Source organism: Pseudophryne corroboree, chromosome 1 (genome assembly GCF_028390025.1).
Source record: "Pseudophryne corroboree isolate aPseCor3 chromosome 1, aPseCor3.hap2, whole genome shotgun sequence".
Taxonomy (NCBI): Eukaryota; Metazoa; Chordata; class Amphibia; order Anura; family Myobatrachidae; genus Pseudophryne; species Pseudophryne corroboree.
Window position 1 is genome coordinate 804,777,554 of NC_086444.1, and position 27,662 is coordinate 804,805,215.

At 44.6% G+C, this 27,662-nt stretch overlaps 1 protein-coding gene across 1 annotated transcript in view; it reads left to right on the top strand.

The window, feature by feature from the left end:
- LOC135049880 (collagen alpha-1(XXV) chain-like) overlaps positions 1 to 27,662 on the top strand; it is a 267,395-nt gene that overhangs the window by 99,016 nt on the left and 140,717 nt on the right. Inside the window, exons 8-9 of the mRNA XM_063955838.1 lie at positions 1,925 to 1,960; positions 24,297 to 24,323. Coding sequence (XP_063811908.1) covers positions 1,925 to 1,960; positions 24,297 to 24,323 — 63 coding nt within the window. The remainder of the gene's footprint in view (positions 1 to 1,924; positions 1,961 to 24,296; positions 24,324 to 27,662) is intronic.

The window sequence follows — 27,662 nt, forward strand, 5'->3', positions numbered from 1 at the left end:
TATATAGCAAACTGACAAAATATCTTTAACTTCAGCAATATGTCACAGACATTCAAGTAGTATTGTTGGAAAATTATAATATAACCTTATAATGCAAGTTAATGTATGTTATTATTATTATTATTAATAATAATAATAATAATAACAGTTTCTTATAAAGCGCAGCATATTCCGTTGCGCTTTACAATTGGAACAACAGTGAGTAAGAACAGACAGACATAGGGGTATATTCAATTACAATCGAAACTGCCGTCTTGTCGGAAAGACGTCAGTTTTCAACTTGTTTAGGTCGGAAGGTGTTCCCACCTATTCAGTATACCCCATATTTTTCCGACAAGTCGAGCATTTCAACTGGTCGGACATCATGTGGATCGGCGGAATAGCTGCCGATCCACGTGCTTATGTCGCAAACTGGGCCAAATTCAACAGTTTTTGGCCCGTTTCCAACAATCTCAATCCGACTTTAAAAAAAAGTTGGATTGAGGAGATGAGACGGAGGAGCGGGTCGGCAGGCTAAAGGGGCAGCAGGGCACAGGTACCTCTATATAGCAGGGTGTCCCCCCAGCCAGGCTTCTCACTCTCCCAGCAGCGCAGGTACTTGATGGGCAACCCTCTCTCTCCCGGCAGCGCAGGTACTTAACGGGCGCCCCCCCAGCCAGGCTCCTCTCTGCCGCAGCGCTCCCTGGCCAGCACTGACAGAAGCAGCTGGACGGGATACTGGGAATTGCCAAATCCGACAGTAGGATTTGGCCGTTCATTGAATAGGTCCTGTCGGATCCATTCCGACAAATGCATGTCGGAATGGATCCGACTTTAATTGAATATACCCCATAGATGTAACTGTAGGAAGGAATGTCCACTCCATGCAAGAGTTAAAGGGGTTATTTTAGTAAAAGCAAAACATGCCGGTGGTCAATATTCCGACACCCGGATGCCGGCAGCGGGGCGAGCGCTAGAAAGCACCTTGTGGGCTCGCTGCGCTCACCACGATGCATGCCCGTTGGCTTGCTCCGCTCGCCACAGGTTCTATTCCCACTCTATGGACACCCACGAGTGGGAATAGCCCTGGCGCAGCTGTCGGCATTCTTGGCGGTCGGGATCCCGGTGGTCAGGATCCCGGTGGTCATAATACCGACACCGGGATCCCGACTACATCCCTTCAATTCCACTGCATAAATCACATTAAAACTGAGATTTTGACAAATCACAGTTCATTACATCTCCCATCAGTGTATGAATAACACAGGCTTTTTTACAATATGTGATAATTTGAGACAAAAATGAAAGATGAAGACATTTACACATTAGTCATTTCATGTATATTATTAAATGATTTCTTTTTAAACTGTTTTTTGTTTTTTAATTTACCCTATAACTATTAATGACTACTCTACTGACATAAAAATATATCATGGTTTGTGGATCGCAATGTTAAGTTGTTCAGATATTTGTAACATTAATTTTAGAGTTTAAGAATGAAGATTTAAACAGATATGGCAACTAATGTCTCAAGGAGTTCTTTACCTAATTGTTCTGCCGGGATACATACGATTTACCGGTGGAGGAGATACTGGCTGTCAATATCCCAACAGCAGCCTCCCGTCCGCCAGAATACCGGTAGCGGGTCAAGCGCTAAGAGTCCTCTTGCGGGCTCACAGCGCTCGGCACACTGTGGGCTCAGTGGCTCACTGTGCTCCCCACAGGCTGTATTCCCACTCTATGGGTGTCGTGGACACCCACGAGTGGGAATAGCCCCGGTGCGCCCGGATTCCGGCTGTTGGTATTGTCGGGATTTTGGCGTTGGTATCATGAATGCTGGGATCCCAATAGCCACTATTTCAGCTGCAACCCATTCTGCCTTACCGTCTTTCATATGCACTTCTGTTCAAGGCCATGCTCCTAATGTATTTTATTTCTCTTTAAGGGGGAGCCGGGCGCAGCTGGTGAACAAGGCTTAGTTGTAAGTACTGTACTTGTAAATGTTGTTTTAGCTGGTTACTAGTTGTTTAGTGAGCACACCTATGCTATGCTACACAAACTGCAATACCATGGCCTCATTTTTGGTATATGGTCTGTAATATAGTTCTAGCTCTAAACAAGAAGCATGGTCAGATCTATACATCAGGCTGTCTGGGCAAGTCAGTATTATCATAGCAGATTCAGCAGCAGCATGGAACTTCCCAGTAATGATGTAAACTGGAACCTTAGCCTTTCCAGCATAAGGATAGATTATTTTAAAAAAGGGGGCAAAAAAACACACCCTACACCAGAGGCAACCAACCTTGAAAACCCCTCCTGTGCTTTAATTCACTCCAGCAAACGTGGAGGTGATCTAATTTTCCTATACTGTCCCATGGCATATACATCTAATGGTGTTTTTGGTCCTAGAATTCAACTCATTTATCTGATTGAATTTAGCCTTAAATGTTCTGTGTGGGATTCCCTTTACCATTACTACACCACACACCAGAATGAATGATCTGAAAAACACAGTATAAAATTACAAATACAGTGCAGAATAGTCTGTTACATTCAGAAATTCAGTAGAGCAAATTTTGTGCTGCTCTGCTCATAGCAAAATGATACACACCTATAAGAATAGTAACAGTATGCAGATACTTATCAGATAAATGGCAGAACGTTGAAATCTATATTTATATCATTCCCCATGTATCCAATCAGTCAGGACCAGAGGCGAATTTTACCTAGGGGCTGCAGCCACCTCCCTGGAACTGCCAGTCCAGAACACATGCACAATGGACCTGGTAGACAGTAAGACATGGGCATTGCAGTCCGGGACAAGAACGTAGCACAGTGCGCAACAATTCCCCCCCCCCCCCCCCCCTCTCGTGGAGCAGGGTATGAGGCGGCACTGGTCAGGACTGTCAATGAGAAATTGTATCAGAAAGATAAACTTGTATAGATATTTTACTACTAAGATTCAGATTTAAGGGTCCGAGAATGAAATAACAACAGTACATGCAAGTATTTTTTTTTTTACTTCAATATTTAATTATATTTTCTTATTTCCATATTGTGCATACTTTTTCCACAGCATTTTCCATTAATAACAATGAGACAGTTTCTTGTTAGTAATGAGTTCTATATAGTATACCCATTTTTGTGATTCGTGTGTAACAAAGGCGTCTTATATTCTAACAGTAAAAGTTCTATACAGTTACATGGTTCCTTGGATTAGCGTTGTGCATGGTATGGGCAAAATATATTTTTCTTTCCCTTTCTGTAGCTAATATAGGGATCATTTATGTCACCCATCTTAGCTTTTCTCTAATGCTTTTTCTTTCATCCTCTTGAAATAGCTTTTCATTTTTCATTTTAGACTACGGTAGTCTATAATAGTTTTAGCGTCTTACCCTCTCTCTGTTCATCTAAACACACCATGACACCTACGTTGTCATAACAAGATTCAGCGTAGCAGAACATGTTGTCTCATCAATACACAATGGTCTATTCTATAAATACTGTCCGTATTTATAATGTACGAGATAGCTAAACATGATTAGGTTTGAGTAGGTTTGTAACTCTTGATATAAAAATTTAATTCAAAGCTCATAGAGACCAACGAAAATACCAACAGGCATAGTAGAATAAGTAAATAGAAAATTTGTGTATTTAGTTATGTAAATCAGTAAATCAAGGTTTCAGGAAACATAACTTTTTCTTTATTTCTAGTATAGTTTAATCTTTCTTTTATAGTAGTATTGTTACTTCTCTACCTTGCTAGCATTAGTTACAAAAGGGTGTGATATACAAGTCGACGTTCAGAATGTTGACACAAGAATGTCAACATGGACTGAATGTCAACATTTCACGTATACACATTCGCAATGTCCACACTGCTATAATGTCGATATGTTAAACATTTCCACATTGTGCGTGTCGTCAGTACTATTTTTATTAAATCAAGAATGTTTTTATTGCTTTTCAATAACAGAGAAACAAGACATACATAAAACAAAAACAAAAGAATAAGTGCATTTCATGTGTTAACCTTTTCACATCCGAAGTGTGAGACGAGGACAATAAAGAGCATTATTGACACACAGCCATCACAAGAAGGAAAGGTCAGCATTAGGATGGAGCATAGATTTCGAGCCAGCAGACAAATCATCTAAGCAGGACATGTACCATTACATAATCAAAATCCTGTACATCAATATATTCTAAAGCTGGACTACATACAGCTATACTGTACATGGAGGCAGGTTAGTGCATGTCAAGAGCAACAAGGGATTAAATAAAAAATAAAAAACTACATAAGTTAAGAGGTGATATCATTAAGGTACCAAGCAGTCTTCCAGATGCCCCACACCTTATCATATTTCAATGGGCATTTACACTTAGCATACATAAAGCGTCCATGGGAAAGCATGGTTTCAACTACTGTAAGTCAACCCAAGCAGCAGAGGGAGGGTCATGAGCCATCCAGGTACAGGCTATACCCAAACGAGCCAGTGTAAGAAGGTTGTTGACATAAAGCTGTAGATGAGCAGATAGGGTATCTTGTAAATCCAAACCAATTACACATATATGTGGGTCTATTAAAAGAACCTGTGTACCAGTGTGACTTATAGAGGTTGTTATTTCATCCAAAATGGCATAGAGCAGATGCAAAAAATAAGCAGTCAGAGCAGAACACTTAGGGCAGGTGTCAGTTGCTGATCCTCCAAAAACAGTTTTCCTCCAGAAACAGTTTACTCGGGGTCCAGTAGACCCTGTGTAGAATGTACAGCTGAATCTGCTGGACTCTAGCATAAGCCATGGCCTCCCGCAGGGAACCAAGGACATGATCCCACTCTTCATCCTCAATCGTGCCTAGAATTATTACCCATTTAGCACGAAGAACATTCAAAGCATCTGGCCCAGAGGAGGAGAGGAGAGAGGAGAGAGAACAGAAACTTTTTAATGGCAGGGCATAATACCAACCAGTGTATGAACTGTGCAGACAAAGAGTAGCAGAGTTGTAGTTGACAGCACTATTTTACCCTAACTACTGCATAACCATAACCCTTACCCTAAATGAAGCCTATCCCCAACTATAACCTTAACTGCAGCCTTCGCTAACCATTACCTTAACTGCATCCTAACCTTAACCATAACCCTAACTACAGCCTAGCAATAACCCTAATCGCATCCTATCCATATCCATAGCCCTAACTGCAGCCTCACCATAACCCTAACCGCAGCCTATCCCTAACCATAACCCTAACTGCATCCTAACCTTAACCATAACCCTAACTACAGCCTAGCAATAACCCTAATCGCATCCTATCCATAACCCTAACTGCAGCCTAACCATAACCTTAACTGCAGCCTATCCCTAACCATAACCCTAAATGCATCCTATCCTTAACCATAACCCTAACTGCAGCCTATCCCTAACCCCAACCCTAAATGCATCCTATCCTTAACCATAACCCTAACCGCAGCCTATCCCTAACCATAACCCTAACTGAATGCTATCCTTAACCCTAACCGCAGCCTATCCCTAACCACTACCCTAACTGAATCCTATCCTTAACCATAATCCTAACTACAGCCTAACATTAACACTAATTGCACCCTATCCATATCCATAGCCCTAACTGCAGCCTATCCCTAACCCTAACTGCAGCCTAACCATTACCCTAACCGCATCCTATTCATATCCATAACCATAACCATAGCCTGTCCCTAGCCATAACCCTAGCTGCAGCCTATCCCTTACCATTACCCTAACTGCACCCTAAGCATAACCCTAGCCGCATGCAAAAAATGGTTATCGGATACCTCAAAAACTGCACAAAAGCACTCAGGCAGCCATGTGGAATGTATACACCAAATGGGTGTCTCTCCACAACACCACAAATTTGTGACAGTAAAATAGAAGGTATGGTGTATATGTATGTACCACTGGGCGCCAATCACCACAATGTTGTGATAATATATAAAAAGTGTGTATACAATACAGGTTGAGTATCCCATATCCAAATATTCAGAAATACGGATTTTTTTGAGTGAGCGTGAGATAGTGAAACTTTTGTTTTCTGATGGCTTAATGTACACAAACTTTGTTTAATACAAAAAGTTATTAAAAATATTGTGTTAAATGACCTTCAGGCTGTGTGTATAAGGTGTATATGAAACATAAATGAATTGTGTGAATGTACAACACTTTGTTTAATGCACAAAGTTATTAAAAATATTGGCTAAAATGACCTTCAGGCCTTCATTCCGAGTTGTTCGCTCGCTAGCTGCTTTTAGCAGCATTGCAAACGCTAAGCCGCCGCCCTCTGGGAGTGTATCTTAGCATAACAGAATTGCGAACGAAAGATTAGCAGAATTGCGAATAGAAATTTCTAAGCAGTTTCTGAGTAGCTCGAGACTTACTCCTACACTGCGATCAGTTCAGTCAGTTTCGTTCCTGGTTTGACGTCACAAACACACCCAGCGTTCGGCCAGACACTCCCCCGTTTCTTCAGACACTCCCGCGTTTTTCCCAGAAACGCCAGCGTTTCTCCGCACACTCCCAGAAAACGGCCAGTTTCCGCCCAGAAACACCCACTTCCTGTCGATCACACTCTGATCACCAGAACGATGAAAAAACGTTGTTACGCCGTGAGTAAAATACCAAACTTTTGTGCTAATTTACTTGCCGCAGGCGCACTGCGAACATTGCGCATGCGCAGTTTGCGACTAATCGCTCCGTAGCGAAAAAAAATAACGAGCGAACAACTCGGAATGACCCCCAAGGTGTATATGTAACATAAATGCATTCTGTGCTTAGACTTAGGTCCCATCGCCATGATATCTCATTATGGTATGCAATTATTCCAAAATGCGGAAAAATCCAATATCCAAAATACTACTGGTCCCAAGCATTTTGGATAAGCGATACTCAACCTGTACGTCAGTGGCGTAACTAGAAATTTTTCTCCCCCAAGCCAGAACATTCTCTGGCACCCCACCCCCCCATAATTGCCACTAGCAAAGTGATGAATCTGCGCGCGCCGAAAAGGGGGCGTGGGCATGCTGAAATGGGTGTGGCTTTGCATAAAGGGGTGTGGCATTGCAAGAAAAGACTACTTTATACCCCAGTTTTGCAACCTGCACGCCCAGATGTTGGCCACCAAAGCCTTCCGGCTACTTTCCGGACTCACAGCAGCAATCAGTGGCGGCGCCCCCGCAGCCCTGCGCCTCCAAGCATCCGCAGTGGCTGCAGGGGCGGGAGTTACGCCACTGCTGTATGTTCTTTGTGATCGTTTCCTACTCAGATGATGTAACACCAATGTACATAAATCAGCACATGAGGGGAAAAAACAGAGAACATTTCATGTGTAGGAACATTGATTTAATAGCATATAATACACATCACACAAAATATTAAAAAACAGTGAGGACACAAGTAAAAAAGATAGTGTTCCCCCTCAATCCTGTGGATATTGAAGTGCACAACAATTACCAGAGGTACTAAGAACCGGCATAAGTCAGTTCTTAATAATATTTTAATATCACCAGTCCTCCTCCCGGGTAGGCAATCTGGAAACTTCTTTCTCCGGCAAGAGATCAGCAAAGTCAGTCCACAAGCACTGTGGGAGTCTGGTTTGGGCCAACACGTTTCAACCCTGTTCTTTGGTTCTTTGTCAAGGCAGAATATTGGTCAGAGTCCTCAATGGGGTTTAAATGTTCCCTCCACCCAATCACATTATTGCATGCTCAGCTGAAGCTTATTATACATTTAGTATTGGTAGTCATGGTGACTGCGACGCTGTATAGATCACGGACCTGACGCTACTTCCACCAGGACCATGTCCATAAAGCAGCCCGTTCGGGTCCGGATATCTGATCCCCATATCGATCGTCACCTACTGACGTTGCGGCTCCTCCCCGGTAACCATAGTGACAGTGGTACGCTATAAACTGTTAACGTCACGTCACTTCCGGAATCCAGGCTCTCTCAATATGACCAGCTGGAAGTCACGTCCTCAAGCAGTCACCATGACAACTGTACATCACCACTCTTGTATCCTTTTACCCAATCGAGTATTCCGGTGACAGGAGCAGGAGAGAGCCAGGATTCCAGAAGTGACGTGACGTGGCGCAGTGAATGCACTGACATCGCCTTGGCCTTACCAGCTGGTCTACCTGTTTACCCTGATTCCGCTGATCCCAACGGTGCTCAAGCGGATCAGACATCAAAGAGTGGAAGCAATGATTGCCCCGGATTGGCCCTGAAGAACGTGGTATGCGGCTATTCTGGACGTGTCCGTAGAGGACCCTTGGCCTCTACCGCTAAGAAGGGATCTTCTTCAACAAGGACCGTGCGTCTACCCGGACTTATGGCGGCTTTGTTTGACGGCATGGAAGTTGAGCGGAACATCCTAGCTCACAAAGGTCTTTCCAAAAAGGGTCATTGCCACTATGGTGCAAGCCAGAAAACCTGATGTAGTGCTACGTTTTCTACAGTCCTCCTAGTTTGAACCTCTGATGACAGTAGAAGATAAGTACCTCACGTGGAAAATGGTGATGTTACTGGCCCTGGCTTCTGCTAGGCGTGTCTCAGAATTGGGGGCCTTGTCGTGCAAAAGTCCGTACTTGATCTTTTACGAGAACAGAGCGGAGCTCAGGACTAGACAGCAGTTCCTGCCGAAGGTGGTTTCCGCGTTTCACTTGAATCAACCTATCGGGATTCTATCCAGTTCTGACACTTCTGGTCCTCCGGAGGCATTGTATGCTGTGCAAGCCTTGAAAATTTATATCAAAAGAACGTCTCGGATCAGAAAGACGGATTCCTTGTTCGTGCTCTATGTGTTAGGTTCCTGGTGCTCAGAACAAGGGAGATGTTGCGTAGTGAGTCCTGAGCACCAGAACGTGACGCTGAAATAAGGTGTGGTGTGGAAATAGCCCCTAGCACCCTACCTCCGTTGTTTCACCCGTGTGGTCCGTTCACGCCTGAGTGACTATGGTTTCTTGGGCCCACGGCAGCCGCGTTTGAAGGGCGAATTAGGTCTGCCCAACTCCGATGCCCCCAGGTCTTAGATTGAGACAAGGCGTGAACCGAGACAGGATAATAACAAGGGGACCTCTAGCTAAAACAAACAGAAGGCTAGGGGCTACTAACAACCCTAAACCTAAATATATGTGCGGCACGCCGCCAAAGGAAAAGAACAACAAAGGAAATGCTGTCCACTCGCCGACACAATACCGTTGTGTACCGGCGGTGACAGCACAAGCAGAACCCTCTGCAAAACACCAGAAACAAATTATAACCAAAGAATACTGCGGCCTGAGCTGACGGACGCGGCAAAGCCGCTACTCACGGAACCGGTACAAATACTGGCAAACGGACAGGAACCCCCAATGTAGCCGACACAGACTCTCAGAACTGGAGGACAGGCAGAATCCCAAACGACAGACCGGTGGACACCAAGAAGCCGGATATTCGACCAGGCACAGACAAAGCCACAGGACTCCTGGACAGGAACGCTTCACGGCAGGACACAGGATCAGACACTGGAATCGACACTGGAATCGACACAGGAACCGACACTCAAAGCAGCTAGACAGACACTGCTAGACAGGAGCTCAGGAACTGGCAGGGACTAGCTCAGAACTCAAGAACTCTGGAACTCTGGAAATATCACCAGCGTCTGTGAATTGCACTGAGCCAGAATATAACAGAGTCTTAATTAATTATGTCGTGCAGCTGCCCTGCTGCACAACTGAGAGGTGCAATCAGCAGACAGGTGAGGCTGAACACATGGGAACAAGCTGCAATTACACAGACTCACCACCGGCAGCAAACAAGAGTATTCTTAAGCCAGAGCAATGGGAAATCCTGGCCTGCAAGACAACTATAAACATAAAATAGGAATGAACCACTACCTGTGGTTCATAACAGTACCCTCTCCTTAAGGGTGAGCTCCGAACACCCCATGACACCCACGGGGAACATAAACATAAGTATAACATAAAATACATAACCAAAATGCAAAACAGGAATGAGCCACAGCCGTGGCTCAGAACACTATGATGCGCAAAAGAATGGTTGCCCTGCTTCTAAGCAGTCCATTGCTCATTGGATTAGGCTTACTATCCAACAGGCCTATGTGTCGGCAGCCTTACCGGTTCCACAGTCTCTGAAGGCCCGCTATGCCGAGCTGCTACCTGGTCGGGAAAGAACACCTTTGTAAAGTTCTGCAAGTTTGATACCCTGACCAAAGAGGATACCCAGTTTGGGCAGGCGGTGCTGTAGATGTCTCCGCACGTTCCCGCCCATTCTGGAAGCTTTGGGACATCCCCATCGTACTAATCTGCCCCCAATATCCCTTATGCATGCTAGAGAAAATAGGATTTTAACTACCTACCGGTAAATCCTTTTCTCGTAGTCCATAAGGGATATTGGGTGCCCGCCTCTGTGCAGTGACTTTCTGCAGGTTCTCTGTATGTGTTCCTGTTCAGCTGTTGCTGTTAATGTTGCCAGATGTTGCTGGCTAAGTTATATATTGGTGTGCTGGTGTGAAATTCTCACCACACTTTTTATTGTTATGTTCCTTCTCTCAAGTATGTCATTCTCCTTCGGGCACTGTTTACCTATAACTGAGCTGTAGGAGGAGACATAGAGGGGAGGAGCTAGCACACCCAGTTGAAGAAATTTAAGTGTACTGGCTCCTTTGGACCCGTCTATACCCCATCGTACTAATCTGTCCCCAATATTCCTTATGGACTACTAGAAAAGGATTTACCAGTAGGTATTTAAAATCCTATTTTTTCCAATACCAGCCTAGGCTAAAGCACTACTGCCAATTTTACATTGGAGAGGGGGACAATATGCTTTTTTCTACCAATTATTTATTTATAAAAAGCATGCAGAAAAGATGTCAGAATGCCACGATGTGTGGGCTATTACATCCAGCGATTTGAATGCCAAAGACGCTGTGAATTGCAAGTCAATGCAATTTTTGTATTCTATAATATTCTCTTCACTGTCTCTTACCTGTGCTACCTGGTCACTACACATAACTATATAATAACTGCATTGGTAAATATATATTTGAAGATTATAGGGTAAATGTAATAGCTTGTGAACTGCAGGCATCGGCAGGTTCAGTGAGAGTCAACCCGATGTTTTAAAGTAGCAGTCATTTTAATAATTGCTACTTTAACCACTTGCCTGGCATTGTCGCTTCAGTTGCGACCATGCCTGCAAGTGCTTTATCTGACCTGGTCGCACAGGGGCCCTCATTCCAAGTTGTTCGCTCGCTAGCTGCTTTTAGCAGCTTTGCACACGCTAAGCCGCCGCCTACTGGGAGTGAATCTTAGCTTTGCAGAATTGCGAACGAAAGATTCGCATAATTGCGAAAAGAAATTTCTTTGCAGTTTCTGAGTAGCTCGGGACTTACTCTGCCACTGCGATCAGTTCAGTCAGTTTCGTTCCTGGTTTGACGTCACAAACACACCCAGCGTTCGCCCAGACACTCCCCCATTTCTCCAGCCACTCCCGCGTTTTTCCCAGAAACGGCAGCGTTTTTCCGCACACACCCAGAAAACGGCCAGTTTCCGCCCAGAAACACCCACTTCCTGTCAATCACACTCCGATCACCAGAACGAAGAAATTTATTCGTTAAGCCGTGAGTAAAATACCTAACTTTTTGGCAAATTTACTTGGCGCAGACGCACTGCGAACATTGCGCATGTGCAGTTTGCGACAAATCGCTACGTTGCGAAAACCACTAACGAGCGAACAACTCGGAATGAGGGCCAGGATGCGACCAGTCAGATAAACAGTGTTAGCAGCAACAGAGAAGGGAAACTTCCCTCCGCTGATGCTGGCCTTCAAGCACCCAGCCACCAGTGAGGCCGTGCTGCCGATCATTGCTGATCGGTCAGCACAGCAGGATCCCCCACCCCCAGCGTCTGCCACTGGGAAAGTGTAAATCATCGCCCTCGAGCCCCTCCGTGTACCTGGCAGCTGTCTGGGCTCTAAAAATGAAAGTCGCGATGTTACCAATGTTCTGATGGTCATGATGTTCCCGATCGATGCTCCGATGATTGTAAGAAAAGAAAAAAAACTTTTTTTTTTTTTAAATAAAATCATATTGGATAGGGTTTAATTTATGTTCTTCACCTAATTCACTCATAAAAAGAAAAATGAGCATTTTTTGGGGGGAAAAATTGTCAGTTAAGTGGTTAAAACAATGGGCAGACTCGTGTTGAACCCCCTGCTGCCTGCAGTTCGCTGTTATATTTACCTCCATATCTTCGTCAGCTTTGGACTTGTCATATGTATGTGTAGAGTGCCTCATCTTAATCATGATATATTATTGATTGATGCATTTAGTTTAGTGTATTGCTACCATATATGTACACTCTATTACATACTTTGCTGTAATATGTTCAAGGAAAGCGGTCAGATTGTAAGTGTTAAGCTACATAAGGCTCTGCGCATTCCATAGGCTTACACAAGGCTACAGGACTTTGTTAGCCCTCCAGCCAGTGTATATTATTTTAACGGCCTTATTTATTTTTGTGTTCTATGTGCTTTCATAAAGTAGGACATTGAACAGCTGTCCCTTGGCAATAGATTAGCGTTTCCAGATTTTAATTGATAATGTGTTTTCCTTGCAATTCAGGTTAATATTGGCTAACCTTAACTTCCTCAAAGGAAAAGTTTAAAGCTGTTAAATCTCAATATAATATAAACTATTTGAATAATATTTATAGTATATGACACTCATATTACAGTGGTTTCTTTGTGTACTTCTGTAGAGCTTTGCTGTTTTAGTAACTTGTTCCATCTTTGTAAACGAAATCACTTGTATAGAGAGGAAACAAATATTTTGTTAGGTATTTTCTTTGCTGTAAAGATTTTAAGTGTTTAAAATCTTAAAACATTGATGGCATACAGCCAACTTGAAAGGAAAGTTATATTTTCAATGCTGCCCAGAAGACCCGCTCCTAGCAGCGCTGCTGGCCATATTGTGCCATTCCTGACACCCTGCTAGCCAGATGCAGGGTCTGTGGGGCACCACTGGTGCTGCCTACAGGACCGTACAGATTTTAGCCGCATCTAATCCGGCGGTTCCTCTTCAGAGCTTCGGTAAGCAGTAGTTTGACCCATTGGGGGTGATGTAAAGTCTTTCCAGCTTAACAGGACAGTATCGTGTCATTTCACCTCAAAATGATGCTAAATTATATTTAGCCCGAGGGGTGTATTAAGAAAGAACGGGACCAGTCTCCTTCTGGGACCCCTCCTCTCTATTATTATTATTCTTTATTTATATAGTGCCACAAGGGTTCCGCAGCATCCAATTACAGAGTACATAAACAAATAATCAAAACAGGAAAACAGCAACTTACAGTTGACGACAATATAGGACAAGTACAGGGTAGATAAACATAGCTACATCAGCAGATGACACTGGAATAAGTATCAGGTGGCAGAAGACTGCTGCATTTGGTGCAGTTAAAGATTATTAGAGGGCCCTACTTGTGAGAGCTTACATTCTAAAGGGGAGGGGCAGACAGACAGGGGTAACACAGATGGGGTAGACCGAGCGTGGGACAGAGGGTTAAGATGAGATTTGGCTGGGTTTGGTGAAGAAGTGGGTCTTGAGAACCCATCTGAAGTTCTGTAAGGAGGTGGAGAATCTGAGGTGGAGAGGTAGGGAATTCCATAATAATGGAGAAGCACGTGAAAAATCTTGGAGGTAGGAGTGGGAGGAAGTAATCCGTAGGCAGGAGAGTCGGCGTGCATTAGCAGAGCGAAGAGGACGGTTGGGAGTGTAAAGGGAGATAGGGTCAAAGATGTAGATGGGAGAGGAGTGGGTGAGGGCTTTGTAAGTGAATGTGAGAAGCTTGAAATGGACTCTGAAAGGGAAGGGGAGCCAGTGATGGTCTTGTAAGAGAGGAGCGGTGGACGTAGTGTGTTTGGTGAGGAAAATTAGCTGGGCAGCAGCATTGAGGATAGATTGGAGAAGAGAGAGGTATTTGTCAGGAATGCCAGTCAGGAGGAGATTACAGTAGTCCAGTCTGGAGATGACCAGTGAGTGGTTAAGAGTCTTAGTAGCATCCTGGGTCAGAAAGGGTCTGATCCTGGAAATATTTTTTAGATGAAAGTGGCAGATTTGCGAGAGGTGCTGAATGTGTGGTTTGAAGGAGAGGGAGGAGTCAAGGATTACTCCAAGACAGCATACTTGGGGGCTAGAGGAGATAGTAGTGCCATCAGTAGATAATGAGATTGTAGGAGCTGAGGTTATGCGGGAGGGAGGGAAGATGATCAGCTCAATCTTAGACATGTTAAGTTTAAGAAAGCGATGGGACATCCAAACAGAGATAGAAAAGAGACAGTTGGAGATACGAGTGAGGAGAGCAGGGGAGAGGTCTGGAGAAGAAAGATAGATTTGAGTGTCATTAGCATAGAGATGATATTGGAAATCAAAAGAACTAATGTTCTTACCTAGTAAGGATGTATAGAGAGAGAAAAGCAGAGGACCAAGGACAGAACCTTGGGTTACATCTACAGTTAGTGGAAGTGAAGGGGAGGTGGAGTCATGAGAGGGTACAGAGAATGAATGGTCAGAGAGGTAGGCAGACAGCCAAGAGAAGGTAGTATCACGCAGACCAATGGAGTGAAGGATTTGCAGTAGGAGAGGGTGGTCCACGATGTCAAAAGCAGCAGACAGATCAAGAAGAATAGAGAGTAGTGGTCCTTAGATTTAGCAGCATGGAAGTAATTGCAGACTTTTGTAAGGGCAGATTCAGTGGAGTGGAAAGGATGGAAGCCAGACTGGAATGGGTCAAGCAGTGAGTGTGAGGAAAGAAAGGAAGTAAGGCAGTTGTAGACAATACGCTCAAGGAGTTTGGAGGCAAAATGGAGAAGATAGGTGGGTCGGTAGTTGGAGAGAATGTTTGGATCAAGGGTAAGTTTTTTAAGAATAGGAGAGATGAGTGCATGCTTGAAGGCAGAGGGGACAGTGTCTGATGAGAGGGAGAGATTGAGAAGGTGGGAAAGATGGAAACAGGCAGAAGGAGAGAGGTAGCGGAGGAGGCGGGAGGGGATAAGGTTAAGCGGGGAGGTGGTGAGGGGACAGGAACGAATGGGGGACATGACTTCCTCACCAGATGCATGGGAGAAAGATGTCAGAGTTGGTGTGAGGGATGGGGAGGGGTGGTAAGGGATGGGAGGAGGCTGGTTGCTGATGGTCTGTGTGATGTGATGTCCTGACGTATGGAGTCAATTTTGGATGTGAAGTAAGTGGCAAAGTAAAAACTCTAGCCAGCAGCGCATTCTGTAGTGCTGGGCTAGAAACTATTGGCCATGCGCAGGTCTCTGGGGAAATGGCGCTGCAGTCCTTTTCCTGGTAACACCCCCAACTGTGCTGCCACTGCCAACACGGGACTCTGGAGAGGTAAGTACTGAAAAAATGGGTGTAGCATGTGCAGTGTGGGCCCCCATGGACCCAGTGCCCATATGCACCAAACACACTGCACCCATCATAGATACGCCACTGTTAATCCCCCATCCCCATAGAGGTTAATGGTGTGTGGGGTACACTGTGCTCAATAGGTGAATACTGGAGAAAACTCAGAGATTTAAGGTGTTAACTTTTTAGTGATTGCGAAAAGTTCAGAAAAGCACTTTCTCCTGTGACAACACTAAAGAAATGGCTTTTCTCAGCTTCATGAATAGTCCTATCAATCCTAGTAATAACTTAAAACAAAACATTTGATCAAAGAAAGAGACATTTCTAATGACAACAAGCATTTTAAAGAAGTGTTAGAAGCTAGAACAAGCAAATCTGATAATAAAATAGGCAGGAACTATGAGCCGTAAATCAGGGCCGGATTAAGCTAGGGGCATTTAAGAAAGGGGGCCCCTTCGCACTTGTCAGCACCGCCCTCATATCTGAACTGCTGTGTGAGCGCATCCTCCCCCACACCACTGCAGGGCCGTCTAGAGCCAACAAGGGGCCAGGTACTGGAGGGAGCCTGTTATCAGCCTTATCCCCCCTTTGTCTCTCAGACTCATCCCCGCTCTGTGTCTCTTGTCCTCACCACTACTCAGTGTCCCTATGAGAAATCGGCCTGTGCTGCTGCTGTGACTCAGGGAGCTGCTTCTAGTGGCGGAGCCTGGGTCAGAGCAATTCCAATGGAGGGAGGGTTTCAATATGGCTCTGCCGTAAGTGAAGACTCAGAAGATTGCATGTAGTCTTAAGGCTGCTTGTTACCTGTATAAATAAACCAGCTACTAAGACAGTCCATGGAGCCAAACAACTTACAGTATTTCTCTAACGTCCTAAGTGGATGCTGGGACTCCGTAAGGACCATGGGGAATAGCGGCTCCGCAGGAGACTGGGCACAAAAGTAAAAGCTTGAACTAGCTGGTGTGCACTGGCTCCTCCCCCTATGACCCTCCTCCAAGCCTCAGTTAGATTTTTGTGCCCGAACGAGAAGGGTGCATGCTAGGTGGCTCTCCTGAGCTGCTTAGAGTAAAAGTTTATTTTAGGTTTTTTATTTTCAGTGAGTCCTGCTGGCAACAGGCTCACTGCATCGTGGGACTAAGGGGAGAAGAAACGAACTCACCTGCGTGCAGAGTGGATTGGGTTTCTTAGGCTACTGGACATTAGCTCCAGAGGGACGATCACAGGTTCAGCCTGGATGGGTCCCGGAGCCGCGCCGCCGGCCCCCTTACAGAGCCAGAAGAACGAAGAGGTCCGGTGAAATCGGCGGCAGAAGACGTTCCTGTCTTCAACTAAGGTAGCGCACAGCACTGCAGCTGTGCGCCATTGCTCTCAGCACACTTCACACTCCGGTCACTGAGGGTGCAGGGCGCTGGGGGGGAGCGCCCTGAGACGCAATAAAAACAGAAATACCTTAGGATGGCAAAAGAAATACATCACATATAGCTCCTGGGCTATATGGATGTATTTAACCCCTGCCAGTTTTCCAGAAAAAAGCGGGAGATAAGGCCGTCGTGAAGGGGCGGAGCCTATCTCCTCAGCACACAAGCGCCATTTTCCCTCACAGTTCCGCTGGAAGGACGGCTCCCTGACTCTCCCCTGCAGTCCCTACAGAATCAGGGTAAAAACGAGAGAGGGGGGGCACTATTGGCAGCTAAATTATAAACAGCAGCTATAAAAGGGAGTAACACTTATATAAGGTTATCCCTATAGATATATATAGCGCTCTGGTGTGTGCTGGCAAACTCTCCCTCTGTCTCCCCAAAGGGCTAGTGGGGTCCTGTCCTCTATCAGAGCATTCCCTGTGTGTGTGCTGGGTGTCGGTACGATTGTGTCGACATGTATGAGGAGGAAAATGATGTGGAAGCAGAGCAATTGCCTGTATTAGTGATGTCACCCCCTAGGGAGTCGACACCTGACTGGATGGTTGTATTTAAAGAACTACGTGACAATGTCAGCACTTTACAAAAAACTGTTGACGACATGAGACAGCCGACAAATCAATTAGTGCCTGTCCAGGCGTCTCAGACACCGTCAGGGGCGATAAAACGCCCGTTACCTCAGTGGGTCGACACAGACCCAGACAGAGTCCAGTGTCGACGGTGAGGAGACAAACGTAATGTCCAGTAGGGCCACACGTTACATGATCACGGCAATGAAGGAGGCATTGAACATTTCTGACACTACAAGTACCACAAAGAAGGGTATTATGTGGTGAGTGAAAAAACTACCAGTAGCTTTTCCTGAGTCAGATGAATTAAATGAGGTGTGTGATAAAGCGTGGGTTTCCCCCGATAAAAAAGTGCTAATTTCTAATAAATTATTGGCACTATACCCTTTCCCGCCAGAGGTTAGGGTGCGTTGGGAAACACCCCCTAGAGTAGATAAAGCGCTCACACGTTTATCTAAACAAGTAGCGTTACCGTCTCCTGATACAGCCGCCCTCAAAGAACCAGCGGATAGAAGGCTGGAAAATATCCTGAAGGGTATATACACACATACTGGTGTTATACTGCGACCAGCAATCGCATCAGCCTGGATGTGCAGTGCTGGAGTTGCGTGGTCGGATTCCCTGACTGAAAATATTGATACCCTGGATAGGGACAGTATATTACTAACTATAGAGCATTTGAAGGATGCATTACTATATATGCGTGATGCACAGAGGGATATTTGCAACCTGGCATCAAGAGTGAGTGCTATGTCCATTTCTGCCAGAAGAGCGTTATGGACGCGACAGTGGTCAGGGGATGCGGATTCCAAACGACATATGGAAGTATTGCCGTTTAAAGGGGAGGAGTTATTTGGGGCCGGTCTATCGGACCTGGTGGCCACGGCAATGGCCGGAAAGTCCACCTTTTTACCCCAGGTCACCTCTCAGCAGAAAAAGACACCGTCTTTTCAAACTCAGTCCTTTCGTTCCCATAAGTACAGGCGGGCAAAAGGCCACTCATTTCTGCCCCGGGGCAGAGGAAGAGGAAAAAGACTGCACCAGGCAGCCTCTTCCCAGGAGCAGAAGCCCTCCTCTGCTTCTGCCAAGTTTTCAGCATGACGCTGGGGCTTTACAAGCGGACTCGGACACGGTGGGGGCCCGTCTCAAAAATTTCAACGCGCAGTGGGCTCACTCGCAAGTGGACCCCTGGATTCTGCAGGTAGTATCACAGGGGTACAAACTGGAATTCGAGACGTCTCCCCCTCGCCGGTTCCTGAAGTCTGCTCTACCAAAGTCTCCCTCCGACAGGGAGGCAGTTTTGGAAGCCATTCACAAGCTGTATTCCCAGCAGGTGATAATCAAGGTACCTCTCCTACAACAGGGAAAGGGGTATTATTCCACGCTGTTTGTGGTACCGAAGCCGGACGGCTCGGTGAGACCAATTTTAAATCTAAAATCCTTGAACACTTACATAAAGAGGTTCAAATTCAAGATGGAGTCACTCAGAGCAGTGATAGCAAACCTGGAAGAAGGGGACTATATGGTGTCTCTGGACATCAAAGATGCTTATCTCCACGTCCCAATCTACCCTTCTCACCAAGGGTACCTCAGGTTTGTAGTACAAAACTGTCATTATCAGTTTCAGACGCTGCCGTTTGGATTGTCCACGGCACCTTGGGTCTTTACCAAGGTAATGGCCGAAATGATGATTCTTCTTCGAAGAAAAGGCGTTTTAATTATCCCTTACTTGGACGATCTCCTGATAAGGGCAAGGTCCAGGGAACAGTTAGAAGTCGGAGTAGCACTATCTCAGTTAGTGTTACGTCAGCACGGGTGGATTCTAAATATTCCAAAATCGCAGCTGATTCCAACGACACGTCTCCTGTTCCTAGGAATGATTCTGGACACAGTCCAGAAAAAGGTGTTTCTCCCAGAGGAGAAGGCCAGGGAGTTATCCGAGCTAGTCAGGAATCTCCTAAAACCAGGCCAGGTGTCAGTGCATCAGTGCACGAGGGTCCTGGGAAAAATGGTGGCTTCTTACGAAGCGATTCTATTCGGAAGATTCCATGCAAGAACGTTTCAGTGGGATCTTCTGGACAAATGGTCCGGATCGCATCTTCAGATTACCCTGTCGCCAAGGACAAGGGTGTCTCTTCTGTGGTGGCTGCAGAGTGCTCATCTACTAGAGGGCCGCAGATTCGGCATTCAGGATTGGATCCTGGTGACCACAGATGCCAGCCTGAGAGGCTGGGGAGCAGTCACACAGGGACAAAATTTCCAGGGCTTGTGGTCAAGCATGGAAACATCTCTTCATATAAACATTCTGGAACTAAGGGCCATTTACAATGCCCTAAGTCAAGCAAAACCCCTGCTTCAGGGTCAGGCGGTATTGATCCAATCGGACAACATCACGTCAGTCGCCCACGTAAACAGACAGAGCGGCACGAGAAGCAGGAGGGCGATGGCAGAAGCTGCAAGGATTCTTCGCTGGGCGGAGAATCATGTGATAGCACTGTCAGCAGTGTTCATTCCGGGAGTGGACAACTGGGAAGCGGACTTCCTCAGCAGACACGACCTTCACCCGGGGGAGTGGGGACTTCATCCAGAAGTCTTCCAAGAGATGGTAAACCGTTGGGAAAAACCAAAGGTGGACATGATGGCGTCCCGTCTCAACAAAAAACTAGACAGATATTGCGCCAGGTCAAGGAACCCTCAGGCAATAGCGGTGGACGCTCTGGTAACACCATGGGTGTACCAGTCAGTGTATGTGTTCCCTCCTCTGCCTCTCATACCAAAAGTACTGAGAATCATAAAAAGGAGAGGAGTAAGAACTATACTCGTGGTTCCGGATTGGCCAAGAAGGACTTGGTACCCGGAACTTCAAGAGATGCTCACGGAGGACCCGTGGCCTCTACCTCTAAGAAAGGACCTGCTCCAGCAGGGACCTTGTCTGTTCCAAGACTTACCGCGGCTGCGTTTGACGGCATGGCGGTTGAACGCCGGATCCTGAAGGAAAAAGGCATTCCAGAAGAAGTCATCCCTACCCTGATAAAGGCCAGGAAGGATGTAACCGCGAAACATTATCACCGCATTTGGCGAAAATATGTTGCGTGGTGTGAGGCCAAAGAGGCCCCTACAGAGGAATTTCAACTGGGTCGCTTCCTACATTTCCTGCAAACAGGACTGTCTATGGGCCTAAAATTAGGGTCCATTAAGGTTCAAATTTCGGCCCTGTCGATTTTCTTCCAAAAAGAACTGGCTTCAGTGCCTGAAGTCCAGACGTTTGTCAAAGGGGTACTGCATATACAGCCTCCTTTTGTGCCCCCGGTGGCACCTTGGGATCTCAATGTGGTTTTGGGGTTCCTAAAATCACATTGGTTTGAACCACTCACCACTGTGGAATTAAAATATCTCACATGGAAGGTGGTAATGCTGTTAGCCCTGGCTTCAGCCAGGCGTGTCTCAGAATTGGCGGCTTTATCTTATAAAAGCCCTTACCTGATTTTTCACACGGATAGGGCAGAATTGAGGACTCGTCCTCAATTTCTCCCAAAGGTGGTTTCAGCGTTTCACGTGAACCAGCCTATTGTGGTGCCTGCGGCTACTAGGGACTTGGAGGACTCCAAGTTACTGGACGTAGTCAGGGCCCTGAAAATATATATTTCCAGGACGGCTGGAGTCAGGAAATCTGACTCGCTGTTTATCCTGTATGCACCCAACAAGCTGGGTGCTCCTGCTTCTAAGCAGACGATTGCTCGTTGGATTTGTAGTACAATTCAGCTTGCACATTCTGTGGCAGGCCTGCCACAGCCAAAATCTGTAAAAGCCCATTCCACAAGGAAGGTGGGCTCATCTTGGGCGGCTGCCCGAGGGGTCTCGGCTTTACAACTTTGCCGAGCAGCTACTTGGTCAGGGGCAAACACGTTTGCTAAATTCTACAAATTTGATACCCTGGCTGAGGAGGACCTGGAGTTCTCTCATTCGGTGCTGCAGAGTCATCCGCACTCTCCCGCCCGTTTGGGAGCTTTGGTATAATCCCCATGGTCCTTACGGAGTCCCAGCATCCACTTAGGACGTTAGAGAAAATAAGAATTTACTTACCGATAATTCTATTTCTCATAGTCCGTAGTGGATGCTGGGCGCCCATCCCAAGTGCGGATTGTCTGCAATACTTGTATATAGTTATTGTTACAAAATTCGGGTTATTATTGTTGTGAGCCATCTTTTCAGAGGCTCCTTCGTTTGTCATACTGTTAACTGGGTTCAGATCACAGGTTGTACGGTGTGATTGGTGTGGCTGGTATGAGTCTTACCCGGGATTCAATATCCTTCCTTATTATGTACGCTCGTCCGGGCACAGTATCCTAACTGAGGCTTGGAGGAGGGTCATAGGGGGAAGAGCCAGTGCACACCAGCTAGTTCAAGCTTTTACTTTTGTGCCCAGTCTCCTGCGGAGCCGCTATTCCCCATGGTCCTTACGGAGTCCCAGCATCCACTACGGACTATGAGAAATAGAATTATCGGTAAGTAAATTCTTATTTATTACTCTATGCTGTAAACTTTACAGAATACAGTGGTGTCTAGCACTGTAATTGAAGCATTTTCTGGGTCAAGCTATAGTGAATTATTCTAATTATTCAAATTTCATTTTATTAATCAATTGTTGGGATGCTGGTGCCTGGCATATTCACAATGGAGAGGGGGTGTTGCAGTGCTAATACAATTAGAGATGGCACAGTGCTAACAAGCTCACAGAGAGCAACCATATGGGTAGTTTGTTGGTTTAAATCATGGAGAAACCATGTTAGAAGGGATTATGGGAAATACATTTTGAAATAATTATGGAGCTCACACTTTATTTTATCTGGCAGTGTGCCCTGTGCCGCTATTGATGCTGTAACACTTTTCACATATATGGGGATGATATTTAAATCAGGTCTTGGGATAATTAGCCAATAAAAGTTATGCATCACTTGTATTGTATCCTATGCCATGACCAGGAAAAGGATAACAAAAAGTTACCAGGAAAATGAGTGCTTTCTGAGCACAAACCACAGGGCTGGATTAAGGTGTGTGCTGGCCCCTGGGCAACCATCTTCTGGGGGCCCACACCAATAAAAATCATGCTTTCAAACAGTCCCCCTGAACTTAACTTACCTCAGCACTCCACTTTCTGGCTCCAGAGTCCACACTGCTCCTCCCTGAAGTGTCCACAGATGGCAGCATCATGACATAATTATATATTATCTGCAATGCTGAAGGGCCCGAATAAACTGACGGTTGTGTTGCTGGGCAACCCATAACAGGTTGTGATCCTTTGGGTATCCTGGGGCAACTATTCTAGCCACCCTGCCTATAATCCAGCCCTGATAAACAATATCAGTTTCTAAATAGGGAATCTTATTTGGTTAAGAAGACAGAGGATTTCAGACTTTTTTTTGGGGGGGGGGGGGGGGTTAATAGAAAACCTGACATGAGAGGACATTTATAAAGCAGGATCTGTTCTTCATTACTTAAATTACTTTTATAGTAACAAAATATAAGACCACAAGAAGTTTATTCATTGTATGGGCTTGCAGAATATTGGTCTTCATCTCTATTCCACTCAAGACCCACTTGCTGTTTAGTAGTGTTATGCTCTCAGATTTCAGTGGTATTGTTACAGTCACTTGTAGGCACATGTTAGTGCAGTTTTACCGCAGAGCGCTCTGCATTTTGCTAATTTGTGGTCAATTTAATAAAAAAATGCACCATGTGTGGCCACCTTTTATCACTTTTTCTCAAAGCCACTTGTGTCCTTTTTAATTTGTTGGTTCATTCTTAATGTGTCATTGTTGCCCTTGTTGTATATAGAGTATTCCTGCTTAGTAACAATATATAGTGTGGGAGCATTTCATGACAGCTTTCAAGCATCTCATTACTGTGCAGTGGACAGATGAGGGACCCTCACTGAAATACTCTTTAATGAATGGAGAGCTTTAACTTTCATGCAGTGCCAAAACGCCCAACCCATAACCACATCAAGTTTCTTTCTGATGTCTTTCCAGGGGATAAAGTCGGGAATCTTTCTATCATCCGTACCACCATCAACCTCAGAAATGTCCACATATTTATTTTAATAATGTTATGTTGCCATCAGGAAGTAGAAGGATTGGTGACATACTGTTATAGTTCTGCTCACGTGGAGCATGTTTTAAGTCTATTTTTTTTTAATTTTACAATGAGCTTAGACTAATTTGTTCCCTGCACCTTTCCTAAAAATTATACAATTTTTTACCAGACACGAATTGTATTGACTTTATTAAATGATGTAAATGGATAAATTAGTTTTATTTGTGTATGCTGACATAGGAGTCTCATACCCAAGTTGGACAACTTTTGCCAAAGAAATGTAAAAAAAAACCTGAAATGTGCCCTAGAAGTAAAGGCCCCCATACAACTGCCTGTAGTGGGTACATTACCACTTGTATTGTGAAATGTTTAGATCCCTGAATAAAAATTATATATATATATATATATATATATACACACACACACACACACACACACACACACACACACACACACACACACACACACACACACATTACATGCATTTATCCAGAGACATATCATATAAATAAAATAAGAATAGTTTATATATACTGTATATATATATATATATATATATATATATATATATATATATAAACCTCCTAGTTGTGTAGCATTTGCATAGCGAATATAAAATACGTGTTATATATGTTAATACTGTCAAAAGAAAATATTATGTATTTTCTGTTTATTGCATATTTTAATTAAGTAAATAGTAAAAGTACTGTATATACAGATTTTCCCATTGTTTACTTATTTCATTAATAACTTTAACATAGTAAATTAACTAAATAATATTTCTTTTGTAGGGTCCAGAGGGGCCTTCTGGACAAAAGGTATGGTCTAAAAACACAAACTGCTGCTGAAGTAATTATCTCTCTCCTAGCCAAATTCTGTCCAGGAAAGGTTGTACAGGAATGGCTACTGTAGACCACATTGAAGCCGTTAGTTTAGTCTATAGAGTGTGCTTTCCCAAAATGCTGCTGCTTAATGCGAGATTTAAGATTTCTAATTTCCTCAATCATGGGAACCTCAAACAGCTCAGGGCAGACTGTTTTCAATCTGTCTGCTGAACTGGAGGTTAAAAGGTTCCTCTGGTTTTCCACTGAGAAACGACAAGCAACCTGAGAAAGTCAGACTCCAAATGTTTTCACTGTTGGATACAATTTCTAATTGAGATTGTAAACTAGCACAAATATAGTGTGGTGCAGAGCCATGTGACCAAATAAAGTAGGGGTAAAATATGACGGAGGATGTAGGAACTCATAATAAATTGCAATAGAAGAAACTGCTGTGGAGTGGTCTGCTACTGTCTTCCTGCTTCCAAGGTAACCAGAGATCCCACTTCCTGTGAGTGCTCGCAGCTTCACTGCCACTCATGATGAGCGCTGCAGGGTGATGTAGAGAGCCCTGGATTTACAGTTATGCAGTCAGTCAAAATTCACAATGACAACAACAGAGTGTTGACAGTTTTTATTTCAACATGTTTGAAATGTGTCTACATTATACTGTGACTGTCTACACCTGGAAAATGTTGTCATGGACAAAATATTGACATATGAAATGTTGGATTAGGGTTAGAGGTTAGCATTAGGATTAGCTTTAGGGGTTAAGGATAGGCTTACCGTAATAACAGTGTAGGCATGCTGAAAATATTGAACCCTATGTCAGAACACCTTTATCTAATGGTCAAATAATAAAAATCTCTATTTGGTACCATGTCAGTATCCCAGTCATAAAGGGCAACACTTTAAAGAGAACAAGGTAAAGTAACAACGCTTCAGGAAAGATAAATTCTGTGTTCTGTTATCATGTCAGATATGAGAACTATATTGTTCATAACTAAGCCCAATAATGTGTCCAATATAACTGATAGTACAAGAGTATGCTCTTGAATTTCACACTGATTTGATTTCCCTGTCGGACTAACCTGGGCTGAATTATTGCATTGATGAGATTGGTGTTTTTTTCCCAATTATTGCGTTCAGCACAAGTTGCTGGAGTAATAATGTAAGTGGGAAGGTCAGAAGCAAAGCGCAGTGTATTCGTTTGGTAGGTAATGTATTTAGTATGAAATGTCAAATTAGAAATGATAATGTTCTGTAAGCTAACTAAATAGTGTACATCAAGGGACATGGATTGCTTGTTATCAAGAAAAAATATATATCTTATTGCTTACTATTAATACTCTCTGCAGTAATATACATATAGAGCCCCATTTAAAAAAAGAGCCTACTACCAGCGGCATTTTTAGTTTAGTACCGCAGTGATAATGAACATGCCATTGATATTTAACATTACTTACCACTCCAGCAAGGTCTAGAAAAGTCCCCCTCCTTGGCAGCATTCTCCACTTACAGCAGTACTCATTGCCGCAAATGGGTTCTCATTGCCGCCAATGGGGACGGTATCGCTATTGGCCTCTATAGATGACGTAAGCTGTAACAAATAGCAGTAAGCTGTGTATGCCACTGTTTGTTAAATACTGAAAGGAGGACATAACTCCTTTAGCGAGTGTTAAAGGGTCATGTCATACTTGCCAATATTCTGGCTGCACCATCCAGGAGGAGGCAGCCAGCTCAGCATGGTGATAGGGCATGGTGCGGCATACTGGGGGCGTGGCAGAGGCGGGTGATACTGGGTAGGGGCGGAGCAGGGGGCATGTCTGCAAAATTGCGTCATTGCAGACCTGCCCCCACTACACAATACCAAGATTATAGGCATTGTGAGACATGGGCGGGGCTACGATGATGTGATTCGCATCACCCCTTTCCCCGTCTGCGGGAGGTTTGTGTGCGGCTGCGGTGGGGTGAAGGCAGGTGGTGGCAGGCCAGGAGACTTTACTACTCTTCGGAGGGGGGCGGGAGCTTCCCTCAATTATCTGGGGAGCCTCCGGCCATTCCAGGAGAGTAGGCAAGTATGGGTTGTGTCTAATTGTTAAATGGGGCATTAGTTTAGCATTACACTGTTTTGATATATCTTTAATTATTATTAATTGATAATGTCAGTATTATGCTTGAATATACTGTAGCTTTAGATAATAAGTGAATACCATGGTTAAAATAGGCATTAGTCATATTCTTGCTCAGCTATAAAACAGGCGTCTAGTCAGTGCTAAATTTGCGAGTTGATTTTTTTTTATTATGTGCTTTGAGTTAATGGTTTTCTCAGTTGGATGTAAAAGTATTTTTAGTACTGTTTTATATGCAGCAACATTGGCCAGCAGTGCATTACTGAAAAACTTACAGGGGCCAAAAGGATTTTGGGAAAGTAAACCTGACAATCCTTCCCTGACCGCTTCACTTGTATTTTCATCATTCACGCTACAGTTATGCAGAGACCTAAGTACAGAGGTGAGAGGAACTTTAACTCTTGTCACCATGGCACTAATTTATTGGCCAGTTACAATGTGCTACTGTGGCTGAGAACTGCCAGACAGGATCTTCATGCCAAGTCTCTAGTCTGTAAAATCACATCATGCATAGATGTGCTAATGGTAGGAACACAGGTACAGACTTTTGAATATGTTTGTCTTCCCTGAATGAATGTATTTTTTGTTGCTTACATGCCATTTGCAAAAAGTGTTTTATTAGCTTGTTAAAAAGAAGAAAAGTCAATAGTCAAATAGTTAGGTGAGCGACAACTACTTTCCGGCATCAGACTGAATAATGGTTAGCCAACTTCACATTAATTAGAAAAAGCATTTGGATACCTCCCAATAGTCGGTCGTGCTTTTTGTCTGATGGACTCAATGCCATAGCAAGACACAGAGGTGCCCTAGGCTGGCTTTCCCTGGCCCCAGAGCACAGGATGTCAGAAGTCAAAGAACAAACGCCGTCAACAGGCGGAATGGTGCCCTAAGGACATGCCCTGTGCCTTTCTATTGGGGTTACCACCTCATCCCTTTAGTTCTGGACACATATTAATTACACAGGTTCTGTGGCTGGTTGACTTCAAGACTCCATTTCACCTGGTTTTAATCAACTGCAGAACCTGTGTAGTTAACATCTATGAAGCGATGGGGGGGGGGGGGCTCTCCTGACCCCCACTCCTTGACCTTGCACCCTGGTCGGTGGCACCAGTTACATACTCCTCACTATGGCCTTTTAGTTTGCATACCCTGGAAGGTACGTGACCAGTCAGAAAGTGCTTGTGGATTTTGCAGGTAGTTGCTG